The 13,973-nt window shown below is 37.8% G+C and overlaps 1 protein-coding gene and 1 pseudogene across 1 annotated transcript; both read right to left on the bottom strand.

Moving 5' to 3' along the window:
• On the bottom strand, positions 1-871 carry LOC141291980 (uncharacterized; annotated as a pseudogene).
• A 6,507-nt stretch (positions 872-7,378) lies between these two features.
• Positions 7,379-9,212, bottom strand: LOC141291979 (uncharacterized). The gene is made up of 7 exons (XM_073823965.1): positions 9,007-9,212; positions 8,860-8,914; positions 8,655-8,746; positions 8,344-8,570; positions 8,017-8,176; positions 7,698-7,808; positions 7,379-7,467 (listed from the first exon to the last, which is right to left on the bottom strand). Exons 1-7 carry the CDS (start codon positions 9,206-9,208, stop codon positions 7,379-7,381), a joined length of 936 nt encoding a protein of 311 aa, XP_073680066.1. The 5' UTR covers positions 9,209-9,212.
• Between the last annotated feature and the right edge of the window lie 4,761 nt (positions 9,213-13,973).

Here is a 13,973-nt window from a genome sequence, read left to right as displayed (position 1 = left end):
TCAACTTACATATTTTTTGTGTGTTGTTGCATTCTTAAGTTCCATTTCAGTCCTGGCCATATCTTCAAAAGTTCTAAGAGGCAGTTTTAGGTTTGCTTTAATGTCTTTTGAAGGCACGCATGTACTGCTGGGGGCTTCAGAAACCGTATTGTTATTGAGTAGTTTTTGTAACATGGTAGAGTTTTCCTGAACTGTGCTCTTGATGTCTCTCAGCATTTGGAGGATTTCAGCCTTGTCTGTTGTGTAAAATGAGTTGTGCTATAACTGTAATAAAATAAACTTTTCATATTATGTCAGTAGACATTCTGGATGTAGATTCAGGTGATGCAAGAGGAAGAGGTTGCTGATTATTTGACATTCCTTGTTTGTTTTCAAGTCTTTGTCTTTTTCGCAATCCAGAAAATCCAGTGGTGAATAGATATTCAAATCTTTATTTGAAAATAAACAATACTTTACAAATGAATTATTAATTATTTTTGCTCTTTCAAGGGTCAAATATTTGGAAGAATTTTTGTTTTTTTGGAACAAAATGCTAGTCTGTTACTTACCGTTCTTTCTGGTCTTTGATTTCTTCAAAACTGACTGCAATTAGATAAACATTTTATCATATCTGATTTATTAGACAGTACACAATCCCATAATAAACAGTTCTTTTTAAATAGTGACATTACCATTTTCCCTGTGAAAGTTAATATTTAATTTCTCCCATGGTTTCCCTCCCGTTTCAGGTTTAATTCTGTTCTGAACAGCTTCTGTGCACTTCTCTGAGGATTTGAATGGAGGCCTGTAACATTGTTTCTTGTCTAAGCTCAACCAGTTTGATGCTACCACCATCACCTCATCTGAGTCTTGAGGTAATTATTGCATACATAGTCTGCCTTGGGGGAAGAGAGAGAGAAACAAAGGGAACAAAAGCTCTGATTAAAAGTAAATATACTTAATATTATAGTAAATTGGAAAGACCAACCCATTCCTTTGAAGTTAAAGATTCAGAATTAAAGATATTAAAGATGATCTGACTCATCAACTTTTTTTTAAATGACCTCATTTACTGTAATTTTTACTTTATTATTTTTCCATTATATATACAAGTGGTTCCCAATGTGGAGCCCTTTCAACACTGCACATTTTGCATGTTATCTTAACCAAACACATCCAATATAGGTTCATTTTGGCAATTACTCAATGGTGTTTATACCTGCAAACTCATCACCTTTCGGTAAAGTTCTTTCATTGTTCTGACACTGGCCATTCATAGGATTCATGCAAATCCAAAGACTTTTTTTTTTTTTAATGAATGTATCTCTGAGGGGACTGTCTTTAGAAAAGTTACAGGGGTAACCAGGAAAAAGATTTATTTCTGCTGTTTCATAAGTGCCATCTTCTATAAGACAGTGAATTTCCAATTCTGTTAGGCCTGTTTAGCCATTTTATTCACACTAATTCAATGGCAGTTCTAGAGTAGGGCCAGGGGGTTACTTTTTTTTTTTTTTACTAATTAATTTCCGCTTCTGTAGTGCTTAGCCTCTTAATTGCTGCTTGCAGTTATATTTGTTTTGTAAGTTTAGATCAGACCACATTTTTTAAGTCAATCAATGCAAAAAATCCAGTTATTTTCAAAAACATCTAGTAAAATCTTAATTTTAAAAGCTACAAAAACAAATTGTGTTACAAAGTGTGTTGTGATGTTTATCACTGGCCAAGTATATACAATATAAAACACATTTCTCTCTGTGGTCAACCTCGTTCCATAATAAAACTTGAAGTGACCAAAGCGTGTTTTCTTAGTCACTTGTTTGGACGCCCTTACAGTGAGTTCAATAGTGCTCCAATGACGAGATGGTTTGATACGATGATGTGGCTTAGTTTATTCTCAAGAAGAAGAAAGAAAAAATGATATATATTAAACAATTAGTATTCGCGTTATCCACAAACAAAAATGTTAAGCATCAGTTGAAACCTTACATCTGCTGGCGTCTTCCACAGTTCCACAAGCTCATTACGTCATTTACTAGGGAAACAATACTTAAACAAGTTTTAGTGACAGTCCTTCACCAGCAGGTGTCACTATATTGACAAATAATGGCTCCTACAAAACTATTAGAGCATAGAGAGGAGAACAAATCTGATTTATCTTCATTATCCTCACCTTCCATCACTCTCCACTGAAAAGTCTTGTTCCTTATGCATTACAAAATCATCTTCATACACTCCACTAGACCAATTGGCTTCTGATTCTTCCTCTGTGTTATTCACAAATGTTTCTGCATCCATTTCATTCCAATCTTCATCCTTAAACTAAGGCCCGGGGGCCAGATGCGGCCCGCCCCCACATTTGGACTGGCCCTCTGAACAATGCCAGAGACATATTTTGAAAATGTAATTTTAAATATGTTTTACTTATATCATGTCGGTATTTGATAATAAAGGTTGGCTTTCAAACTAAAATTTCCCGTAGTTATTAACATAACCTAATTATTTGTTAAATTCACCAACAGAATGGTACATTCAACGTAATGTGTCATCGCAATCAAAGAGGTGATGCAAGAGGCAGCTAGAAAATTCAGAGCTATGACAAAATGACTCAATAGCATTTGAGGAATTTGACGTGTGATTCAAAAAACACAGTGGACCAACACCAGCAGATGACATTGCACCCCAAATTATCACAGACTGTGGAAACTTAACACTGGACTTCAGTGTTTTTGATTTCCAAATAAAATACAAAACTTGCTTTCATCTGAAAAGAGGACTTTGGACCACTGGGCAACAGTCCATTTATTCTTTTCCTTAGCCCAGGTAAGACGCCTCTGATGTTGTCTGTGGTTCAGGAGTGGCTTAACAAGAGGAATACGACAACTCTAGCCAAATTCCTTGATATGTCTGTGTGGTGGCTCTTGATGCCTTGACCCCAGACTCAGTCCATTCCTTGTGAAGTTCACCCGAATTCTTGAATCGATTTTGCTTGACAAGCCTCTCAAGGCTACGGTTCTCTCGGTTGGTGTTTTTCTTCTTCACTTTTTCCTTCCACTCAACTTTCTGTTAACATGCTTGGATACAGCACTCTGTGAACAGCCAGCTTCTTTGGCAATGAATGTTTGTGGCTTACCCTTCTTGTGAAGGGTGTCAATGATTGTCTTCTGGACAACTGTCAGATCAGCAGTCTTCCAAATTGATTGTGTAGCCTAGTGAACCAAACTGAGAAACCATTTTGACAGCTTGACGGAAACCTTTGCAGGTGTTTTGATTTGACTAGCTGATTGGCATGTCACCATATTCTAATTTGTTGAGATAGCGAATTGGTGGGTTTTTGTTAAATGTGAGCCAAATCATCAAAATTAAAAGAACCAAAGACTTAAACTACTTCAGTCTGTGTGCATTAAATTTATTTAATACACAAGTTTCACAATTTGAGTTGAATTACTGAAATAAATTAACTTTTCCATGACATTCTACTTTGAGATGCACCTGTATATCTTTTGAAAAAAAAAAAAAATCATTTGTCTGTGTGGTGCATAACAAAATAATAAACTATTCTAGCATTAAAAGGTATAAAAAAATACAGGTAAAATCATAATAAAATAATAATAATAATAATAGTAGTCAGTCCGGCCCATGGAATTTTCTTTTATAAACCGACCCGGCCCCCCATTAAAGAAATGAAAATTATGTGGCCCTCTCAGAAAAAAGTTTGGGGACCCCTGCTTTAATTGTTCACCATTGATATTTCCACTGCATAATTCCTTAATTCAATTCAATTCAATTCAAGTTTATTTGTATAGCGCTTTTCACAATACGAATCGTTGCAAAGCGCTGCAAATCGTTGCAAAACTTAAAGGTTGTATCAGCGATTTCTAGCCTAAAACATAAAGTGTCAATTTCAGCTCACCTTTCTTCACGATCCGCTCGCTGCCTGCCCCATAAATTGTCTGTGAAAAAAACGCGTCTCTCTGGTCAGCCTAGGGTCCGAGATATGCCAAAAAAACAATCGACGCTGTTAACTATTCCACAGATAAACAAACAGTGTTCCAACCAATCAGCGTCAGGGGTTTGGTGTTGTGGACTTTCCTACTGGTGCAGGGATGTGAGGGAGGCGGAGCGAAAGTCCACAACACCAAACCCCTGACGCTGATTGGTTGGAACACTGTTTGTTTATGTGTGGAAAGGTTGGTAGTGCCGATTGTTTTTTTGGCATATCTCGGACCCTAGGCTGACCAGAGAGACGCGTTTTTTTCACAGACAATTTATGGGGCAGGCAGCGAGCGGATCGTGATGAAAGGTCAGCTGAATTTGACACTTTATGTTTCAGGCTAGAAATCGCTGATACAACCTTTAATGTAAAACACTTCACTAGCTCTGTTCCTCACAGCAGCTATTACTTTCCCAAAGTCCTCAGATTGGATGCAAAGTATGACACTTTGCCATTCTGAAAACCAGAACATCATGCTGTTTTAAATGTCCAGCTAATTCAGAGACGAGGCATTTCAGTGCAAGCGTAATGAGAACTGGGGTTAGAGGGCAGCCCTGATCCAGCAGTTTGTCTCTCTCAAGTGAAACATCTGTGTATTCTATCATTGAGCATTTTTATGTATGGAATTAGATCCTTAATGTTGTCTTTGTAAAAGAAAACTGGGATGCCGTCTAGTCTTGGTGTGTCTGACACTTGAAGAGATTGTATAGCTGACACAATGTCAACAATGTTTTGACCTTTTGTCTTTGTCTGTAAATGGATTGAGATCCGTGTTGAAATTTCCGCCGATCACCAGCCGCCCTGTTGTCATTGGCTGCAGGTACCTTAAAAGTTTATCAAGGGTTTTTGTGTCTGTCTGATGGTTATAAATACAGAGTGTACAGCTGACTGACCAGTTTACATTTCAACACTACATAAGCTCCACAATGATCTTCTTTATCACTTATATATTTAAAATCTAGTGTTTTCCTCACCAGTATGGCTGTTCCTTTGCGGGAGGAGTTGTACTTCGTATAAAAAATAAACCACTCATTTTTCTATAATATTTTCGTCCAATGTGCATCTCTTGAAAGAAAACTACATCTGCATTTTGTAATTCTTGAAATTTCTGACCTCTGTGTTGTTTAAGTCCATTAACATTCCAAGTGATGAAGTTTATGGTCTGTGTATCTATTGATAGATCTGCTCTCACAGACCAAAGATTCCCTGTCAAAACAAAGAATGATGGAGCATAGGAACTTTTTGTTTTGCACTGAGTTAATTACCAAGACTTTCATGCTGGACATTTTTAATCAAATTAATTTCAGTTGCATTCAGGGTTTTACATTTTATTAGGTCATGCATCCCTGGAAATTTATCTAGGTAAGATCCAACAATTTTAGCACACATCCTAATTAGAGCTGTGCAATAAATCGCATGCGATTGTCATGCGTATCTACTTGTTGTGTTAAACAGAATACCTTAATTCTAAGATGACATCACGTGACGTTCTCCTCTTCTAATCTGGTGGTGGTGCCTATGTTTAGGTATTGATAGATCAGTGTGACCAGCCTGGTCTCATTGTTTATACTGTATGTGGGTATTTATACGTAACATTTACATTTTTGTATGTTTTTATTGATTCTAAAACATACAATTTAGACGTATTTCAACGTTTAAAACATACAAATAGCTACGTATTTTTTATGAAAATGTAAATTATTTACGTATCTTTTATTTCATTAAAATATTTGTATCAATGCTTTGTTTTAATCATTTATTAGATTTAGATTTTTAGCCCCCTTAACCTACCCCCAAACCTAAACCTACCAATTTTATAGCAATTATGCATTTTTATCATTTTATTAATAAGCGATTTTGTTTTTTTAGGCCTTTTAACCTATCCCCAAACCTAAACCTACCCGTTTTATAGCGAATATAAAAGGATATAAAATGTAACTGACCAAAATATGCAGAGAAATTACCATTTTAGTAACAATTTGGCATAAACATATTTTTTATAGTCGCTAATCCCACTCCTACCTTTAAACCTAATGATAACCATAACTCTCTCAGTACAGTAATAAAGAAAACAAAACATGGCAGACAGGAAAGTGCAATCACAATCATTGATTTATTGCAAAAATGAAATCCAAATACAGTAGGTTTGTTTGAGGTGCATGTTAATCGCTGAAAATATTATCCATATTATTATCCTGATCCATTCCGTGAAGGTGCCCGTGCATCATTCAAACACATCTCACCAGAAACACGGCATGTCGTAATCTGTGACGAAGGCAGGCGAGAGCCAATGAGCATTCGATTTGCCTGCAACCTGTCCTTTCTTAATACTGCAATATTTGAATTTGGAAAATGCACTTCAGTGCGGGTTTATTGCCGTTGCTGCTGAAGTCGCTGCTCGGGATGGAGGCTTGAATTTGGGTTTAAAGTGTAGTCTTGCTTAACATTATGTAGACCTATTCTTGGAAACGAGCTGGCAGCAGAAATCTCACACAACAGTATGAAATGTTATAATAATAAATAAATAAATAAATAAATAAACAGGACACATTTTAATGTATGTATTTTTTTTTTTTTTTTTAACCCCCTTTTTATCTTTGACCTTGAAACATTACACTTTTTGCTTTGGGTATAGAGTAGCCTTCTTGGTAAGTCTATGTCTAAAATGGTCTGTGAATACACTACATAACAAGTGAAGCAAATACATTATTTGTTTCGATGTGGGATGAGCAAACTGTTAAATTATAAACTGTACATCACATATGATACACATACGATTCGAAGAGCAGATAATGTTAAACTAGAAATGTACCTTTTTTTCCTGTCCAAACAGTTTAATTCATACAACAGACAGGTCTGAGTGTCAGAATATTCTTTTTCAAAGCTTGCATGCCCGTGACTGTTTTGTAATCTTAATTTTTTTTAAGGCCCTACACGTATCATGGATGACATTCAAATAGTGTTTGATTTTTGTCATAAGTTTGTGGTTTGGTTTGTAAGTCCAGGTGACTGTATAGTTGGTAATTTCTTATTCTGTTTAGCCAGATAATAGTTAAATGAATGGGTTTAAAATTCTGTTTTCAGCACTGCATTTCTAACAGATTTTTCAGTTGCTGAGACACATTTCATGAACTACACTGACTAAACATTTCACTTAACTTAAATGAAGGCATCACAAACAATTTAATGAAACATTAAAAAAGGTGGATAACGGGCAACTTTAAAAATATTTAAAACAATTTATACACGTTGTTTTTGTTTTATTATTGAGCAAGGAGCTATTGGATCAGACATGCAGGCTATTCCCACTGCTGGCATATGTCTGAAAACATGACCATTAATTTAGTGATGCCAAATTGAAGTAAATTTCACAAAATAGATGTTTAATGTTTTGACTGATCAAAAATTTTAATCAAACATGTCTTCAAATGTATCTCTCTCTGGCTGGTTGTCCATCATTGAGGTAGAAATCACATTTGGAATCTCAAACCCAGGACCTGCATGGAGAGGAGGTAATTATATACTATACAATGATGATTAAACAAGGTGGTTTATACAGAGATGGGCATTTAATAAATGAAGACCACTGTCATTTGTGTTTTTCAACACAATAAATAAAAAAATAAATAAACTAATAAATAAAAATTAAATGCACATACATTTTGAAAAGTGAGCTTAAAATCAAAATCAAGGAAATCTGTATCATTGTAACCACTGTATCACTTACCTTCTTGTTCTCTTGGTCTCTTCCGACTGAGTCGATCAGCTGTGCAACTCAGATATCTTTTTATTTCAGTTTCACAGTCAACCCTGTTTACACTTTGTTTGACTGCAGCATCTGAAAAAAAGAAACTTGATAAATGAGTTAACCCTAACCCTAACATTTTCAAGCATTTGTTGTAAAGCTGTAAAGAGTTTCTATGTTTTTCCAGGTCAAATTTGTCTTTTTAAATTCTTTAAATATATTTTATTTCTATGCCTTTGTTTTTGATTAGAAAGTAAACATTCTTGGTTTGTGGGAAGTGTTCATTCAGCAGTGTATTTACCTCTGATCACATCTGTTAAAATAAGATGAGAGAAGGCCCTTTTATCTCCTCTCCCCTGCCAGTTGAACTTTAGAGCCAGATCATCTGTTAGAACTTGCTGCATAATATTCTTAATCACATCCTTGGCCATAAATCCTCCCAGCCCTGACAAATGTTTTACCTGTGAAGAAATTTTTTCAGTAACTTATTTATTTGGTAAAAAACTATCATCAAGAAGGACATTGAGTTTCTCTTCTATTTTATTTTATTTAATTTTATATATATTTTGTGATAATGACCAACTGAGTGTACAGTACTAGTATCACAGTAAATACTGTGTCGACTCACATATTTTTTGCGTGTTGTTGCAGTGTTGAGCTCTCTTTCAATCCTGGCCACATCTTCAAAGGTTCTAAGAGGCAGTTGTAGGTTTACTTTAATGCCTTTTGAAGGCAGGCATGTACTGCTGGGGGCTTCAGAAACTGTATTGCCGCTGAGTAGTTTTTTTAACATGGTAGAGTTTTCCTGAACTGTGCTCTTGATGTCTTTCAGCATTTGGAGGATTTCAACCTTGTCTGTTGTGTAAAATGAATTGTGCTATAATTATAAAAAATAGGAAATAAAATCCTCACATTGATTGTCAAAAGAAGCTAACTCACCTTCAGCTGACATTCTGGATGTAGATCCTTGAGTGCTTTCAAGTCTTTGTCTTTTTAGCAATCCAGAGAATCCAGTGGGTGATAGGAATGATCTTTATTTGAAAATAAACTATACTTTACAAATGAATTATTTTGCTCTTTCAAGGGTCAAATATTTTGAAGAAAAAATTTTTTTGAAAAAAAAAAAAGCAAATCTGTTACTTACCGTTCTTTCTGTTCTTTGATTTCTTTTTGCCCTTCTTTTGCCTTCTCAAAAGTGACTGCAATAAGATAAATATTTGATCATATCTGATTTATTAGATAGTACAAAATCCTATAATAAACAGTTATTATTTTCAAATAGTGACATTACCATATTCCCTGTGAAAGGTAATGTTTAATTTCTCCCATGGTTTCCCTCCTGTTTCAGGTTTAATTCTGTTCTGAACAGCTTCTGTGCACTTCTCTGTTGATTTGAATGGAGGCCAGTAACATTGTTTCTTGTCTAAGCTCAACCAGTTTGATGCTACCACCATCACCTCATCTGAGTCTTGCAAGGTAATTATTGCATACATAGTCTGCCTTGGGGGAAGAGAGAGAGAGAGAGAAACAAAGGGAACAAAAGCTCTGATTAAAAATAAATATACTTAATATTATAGTAAATTGGAAAGTTGACCAACCCATTTCTATGAAGTAAAAAAAAACAACTAATTTGTCAGAATTAAAGATGATCTGACTGGTCAGCTTTTTAAATGACCACATTTACTGTAATTTTTCACTTTATTATTTTTCCATTATCTATACAAGTGGTTCCCATTGTGGAGCCCTTTCAACATTGCACATTTTGCATATTATCTTAATCATTTTGACAATTACTCAATGGTGTTTGTACCTGCAAACTCATTGCAAACTAGGCCTGTTTAGCCATTTTGTTCACACTAATTCAGTGGCGGTTCTAGGGTAGGGCCGGGGGGGTTACTAATTTACTAATTAATTTCTGCTTTTGTGGTGCTTAGCCTCTTAATTGCTGCTTGCAGTTATATTTGTTTTGTAAGTTATGATCAGACTACATTTCTTTGAGTAATCAGTGCAATAATCCAGTTATTTTAAAATAAAATCTTAATTTAAAAGTTACAAAAACAAATTGGGATACGAAAACATTTGTGATGTTTATCACTGGCCAAGTATATACAATATAAAACACATTTCTCTCCGTGGTCAACCTCGTTCCATAATGAAACTATTAGAGCACAGAGAGGAGAACAAATCTGATTCATCTTCATTATCCTCACCTTCCATCACCCTCCACTGAAATGTCGTCTTCCTTATGTATTACAAAATCATCTTCTTCATACACTCTACTAATCCAACTGGCTTCTGATTCTTCCTCTGTGTTATAAATTTCTGCATCCATTTCATTCCAGTCTTCATCCTTAAACTCATTTCCTATACACTTGAATTGTTCATCATTGATATTTCCACTGCATAATTCCTTAATGTAAAACACTTCACTAGCTCTGTTCCTCACAGCAGCTATTACTTCCCCAAGGTCCTCAGATTGGATGCAAAGTATGACGCTTTCTTTGAAAACCAGAATATCATGCTGTTTTAAATGTCCAGCTAATTCAGAGACAAAGCATTTCAGTGCCAGCGTAATGAGAACTGGGGTTAGAGGGCAGCCTTGATCCAGCAGTTTGTCCCTCTCAAGTGAAACATCTACAGGTCCAGTATCTACTTCTGGTGCATCTCTGAGGAGGTTCTTCACAATGAGGAAATCCTGATACAGATTTGGGTTTGACTGTTTTTGCTTTTCTATCTCATTCTTGATACAAGACAACCTCATCTCAGTGCAGAATGTTTTGGGAGTGATCATGACAGTAGCTGAATTTTTTGGAACACGACCCTTTGACTGAGACTCCAATAAATCATCTAGACGTCTTGCCAGAATAGTTGCAATGATGAGGTAATCAATGTTAAAAAAGTGTTGATTGTCATCCAGTGGACTTTTTACAGTTTCATTGAAGTGTTTATCAGAGCAGTTAAATGCACCTCTGTGGATTCTGTCATTGAGCCTCTTTATGTATGGAATTAGATCCTTAATATTGTCTTTATAGAAGGAAACTGGGATGCCATCTGGTCTCGGTGTGTCTGACACTTGAAGAGATTGTATAGCTGACACAATGTCAACCTCACTGACTACCTGTGAGCTTACTTTACTTAGTGATGAACCCGTCTCTTCTGTCAAAAGGTGCTTTTTATGATATAAGAATTGGTAGGGTGATTGTATGTGGAAATCATTCTGAAAAAGGATTGTGGAAGCATTGCTGATCTCCAAGTACACAGGACGATGGTCACGCATCCCAGCGTCTCTGATTTCACAATTTCTAACACGCCACATACATTCATCTGGAACAAAGAAATAATCCAGCCTGGACGCCACTTGACTGTTGAATGTATAATTCTGATTTTCAGGGTTCTTTCTTCTCCAGACATCCACCAGCTGAAGAGATTTCAAGAACCTTTTCACACAGCAGCGCAGCTTTCTGTGGATTGTGGTATCTGTCACCCCTTTTGAATTGTCTTTGTCTATAAATGGATTGAGAACCGTGTTGAAATCTCCACCGATCACCAGCAGTCCTGTTGTCATTGACTGCAGGTATTCTGAAAGTTTGTCAAGTGTTTTTGTGTCTGTCTGATGGTTATAAACACTGACCAGAGTGTACAGCTGACCGGCCAGTTTACATTTCAACACAACATAAGCTCCACAATTATCTTTTTCATCACTTATGTATTCAAAGTCTAATCTTCTCCTCACTAATATGGCTGTTCCCTTGCTGGAGGAGGTGTACTTTGTATAGAAAATATGCCACTCATCATTATATTCTTCTATATGTTCAACTCCAATTCCAATGTGTGTCTCTTGAAAGAAAACTATGTCCGCATTTTGTAGTTTTTGAAATTTCTGATTTCTTTTTCTGTTAAGTCCGTTAACATTCCAGGTGATGAAGTTAATGGTCTGTGAAGCCATTGACAGATCTGCTCTCACAGACCAAAGATCCTCAGTTTTAGTTCCCTGTCAAAACAAAGGGTGATGGAAGATAGGACATTTTTGTTTTGTATTTTCAGAGAATTGCTGAGACCTGACAGCAATACAATTTTATACAATTTTAGAGTTTTCTATTTGGCAGATATTTGTATCCAGAGTGATTTAAATTAAAGATTTATATTGTATCTTCTCAATTTCCTATAACAAATTGTACCAATGCCTCCTGTTTCACTCTTTTCACTTTTTAAAAATATTGCTTTGCTATTATTATTGTTGTTGTTGGTCATCATATGGGTTTAGCATATTTGTTTGACACTTGTTAACAGGTCATCATGTGTTTGTTTCTCCCACAACTGCCATACCCAGGTGTTAGTCTCTTATTAGTCTCAGCCTCAGACCTCACGCCCACGGAATGTTGGCTAAACGTCTGATGCATATGGTACAATTAACTCGAAACACTTAAGGAATGTCGAAGTCGTCATCTGATTAGTTGAATTTGATCGGATTTCTGGGAGACACTAGTGTCGCGTTTATTTTCGGTCCACCGGGAAACAAAGCGCAGACTGATTTATTCTGCGTTTTGCTAAAATGTGCTTATGTAGACGCCATAGTTGTTATACACATTTGCGACGTTCGCGAACAAATTACTGACTTCTTGTTCTCCCTCTTCTTATTTAACTTTCAATGCGGGTTATTTCAATGACTGACTTGTTGCACACCCGTCTGTTGTTGCGGGGGCATTTCCACGCACGAAACGTGACGCTGAACGAAGCGAACTGGGATTGGTTGTTTGACATGTTGGTCAAACGGCTTTATGGGTGGGCCTTGGCCAATGAAAGCTGCCATGAATTCCAGACGTTCAGTCTGAAGGTCTGGCTACGCGAGACTAGTCTCTTATAAAACTAGGAGCAGCATATATGACGCATGCATATTAATAAAACAATGCTACTTCTTGAAAATCAGATGTTCCCTTCCGGGAACTCGAGCCGCGTCTAGAAACGCTATGGGGAACGCCATTGGCGGGCCGCACTCTGAATCATGTCTTACAACCAATGAACGACGGGGGTGACGTCACAGGCGCGGTGACGTCACCGACCAGGAACTATAAAACGCGTGCGTTTGAAGCCCGCGGCAGCTTTTGTCATTCAGCGAGAGCGCTCTGTGTCTGTGTCTGTCCCGGTCATACTGCTGTTTTTTCGTGCCAGTTTGCACGGCTTTTATTTGAGTAGTATGACCTTTAAAATGCAACCATGGGGGAAAGAAGTGTTACGAAACTAGGCGGTACAAGCAGCCGCATAGATAGTGTGTTCCTTCCTGCCAATGCTTCATTGTTGGTGGGGATACACACAGTCTATGTGCGGTCTGCTTGAGTGTAGAGCACGCACAGTCAGCCCTCGAAAAGGCTGGCTGTCCACAGTGTGAGCGTAAAAATCTCCACTGCGGGTGCTCCACGGAAGGTTCTCTTCGAGGAGGGAGCCTTCGCCAGCGTTTCTCGCGGGTCTGGCCCCGCTTCCGCTGAGACGGAGCGGTAGCTGCACTCGTTGGGATCGCGGCTCGATCTAATAGAGGAACGGGAGACGGGTGTTTAAAAATACCCTATCTCCTCTCCTATCTGGTGGATCGGTAAACCTTTTTTCTGGATATGGAAGCCCGCAATGCGGTTACTTCCCTCCAGGAAAGGTTTTCAACGCTTTCCATATCTTCCTCCAAGGAGGTTGATGTGAAGTACGTTGTCAAAAGTATTCAACCGCCCCCCCTGATCGCCTCAGTATGATGAGCTGGTGGTTGTGCTGACTGTCCATTAGCTAAATAAGCAAATATGAGCCGCAGAAAAGCAAACGTTCTGCTTCCTGCGGACTAAGTCAGCACTTCCAAATGGTAAAGATGACGCCGCGGGTTGAACAGACGCTATCAGCTTCTGTTCCCCGGTCTAGGCATCATTCTTGAAGGCTCCGTCTTTGCTCTCCAAGCCGCCTAAAGAAAACTTCAGGCTTGATCAGCAAAGATACACGTGCTGGGGTCTTTTGACGGGAAATAAAACCCCAGCCGTGTACCAGCTCTCTACATTAGAGGCGCAGAAACAGAGCGTTGCCACCCGCGTCCCTCCGGCTATGCCTAGAGGGCCCGGAAAGCAACGCTCTAAGTCGGGGGCTTCCAAAAAAAAAAAAAAAAAGGGGTTCGACCCGAGGGTCGTCCCCCAACCCAGGAAGTCCTCGGCTATACGGCCCTGAGGGTTGTGATTCAGAGCCGTTGAGGGCAGCCCCTCGCGGGGGGGTTTGCACCGTACCCTTAGG

The sequence above is a fragment of the Garra rufa genome, chromosome 19 (genome assembly GCF_049309525.1).
Source record: "Garra rufa chromosome 19, GarRuf1.0, whole genome shotgun sequence".
In the NCBI taxonomy this organism is placed as follows: Eukaryota; Metazoa; Chordata; class Actinopteri; order Cypriniformes; family Cyprinidae; genus Garra; species Garra rufa.
This window is presented reverse-complemented; position numbering and strand designations above follow the sequence as displayed.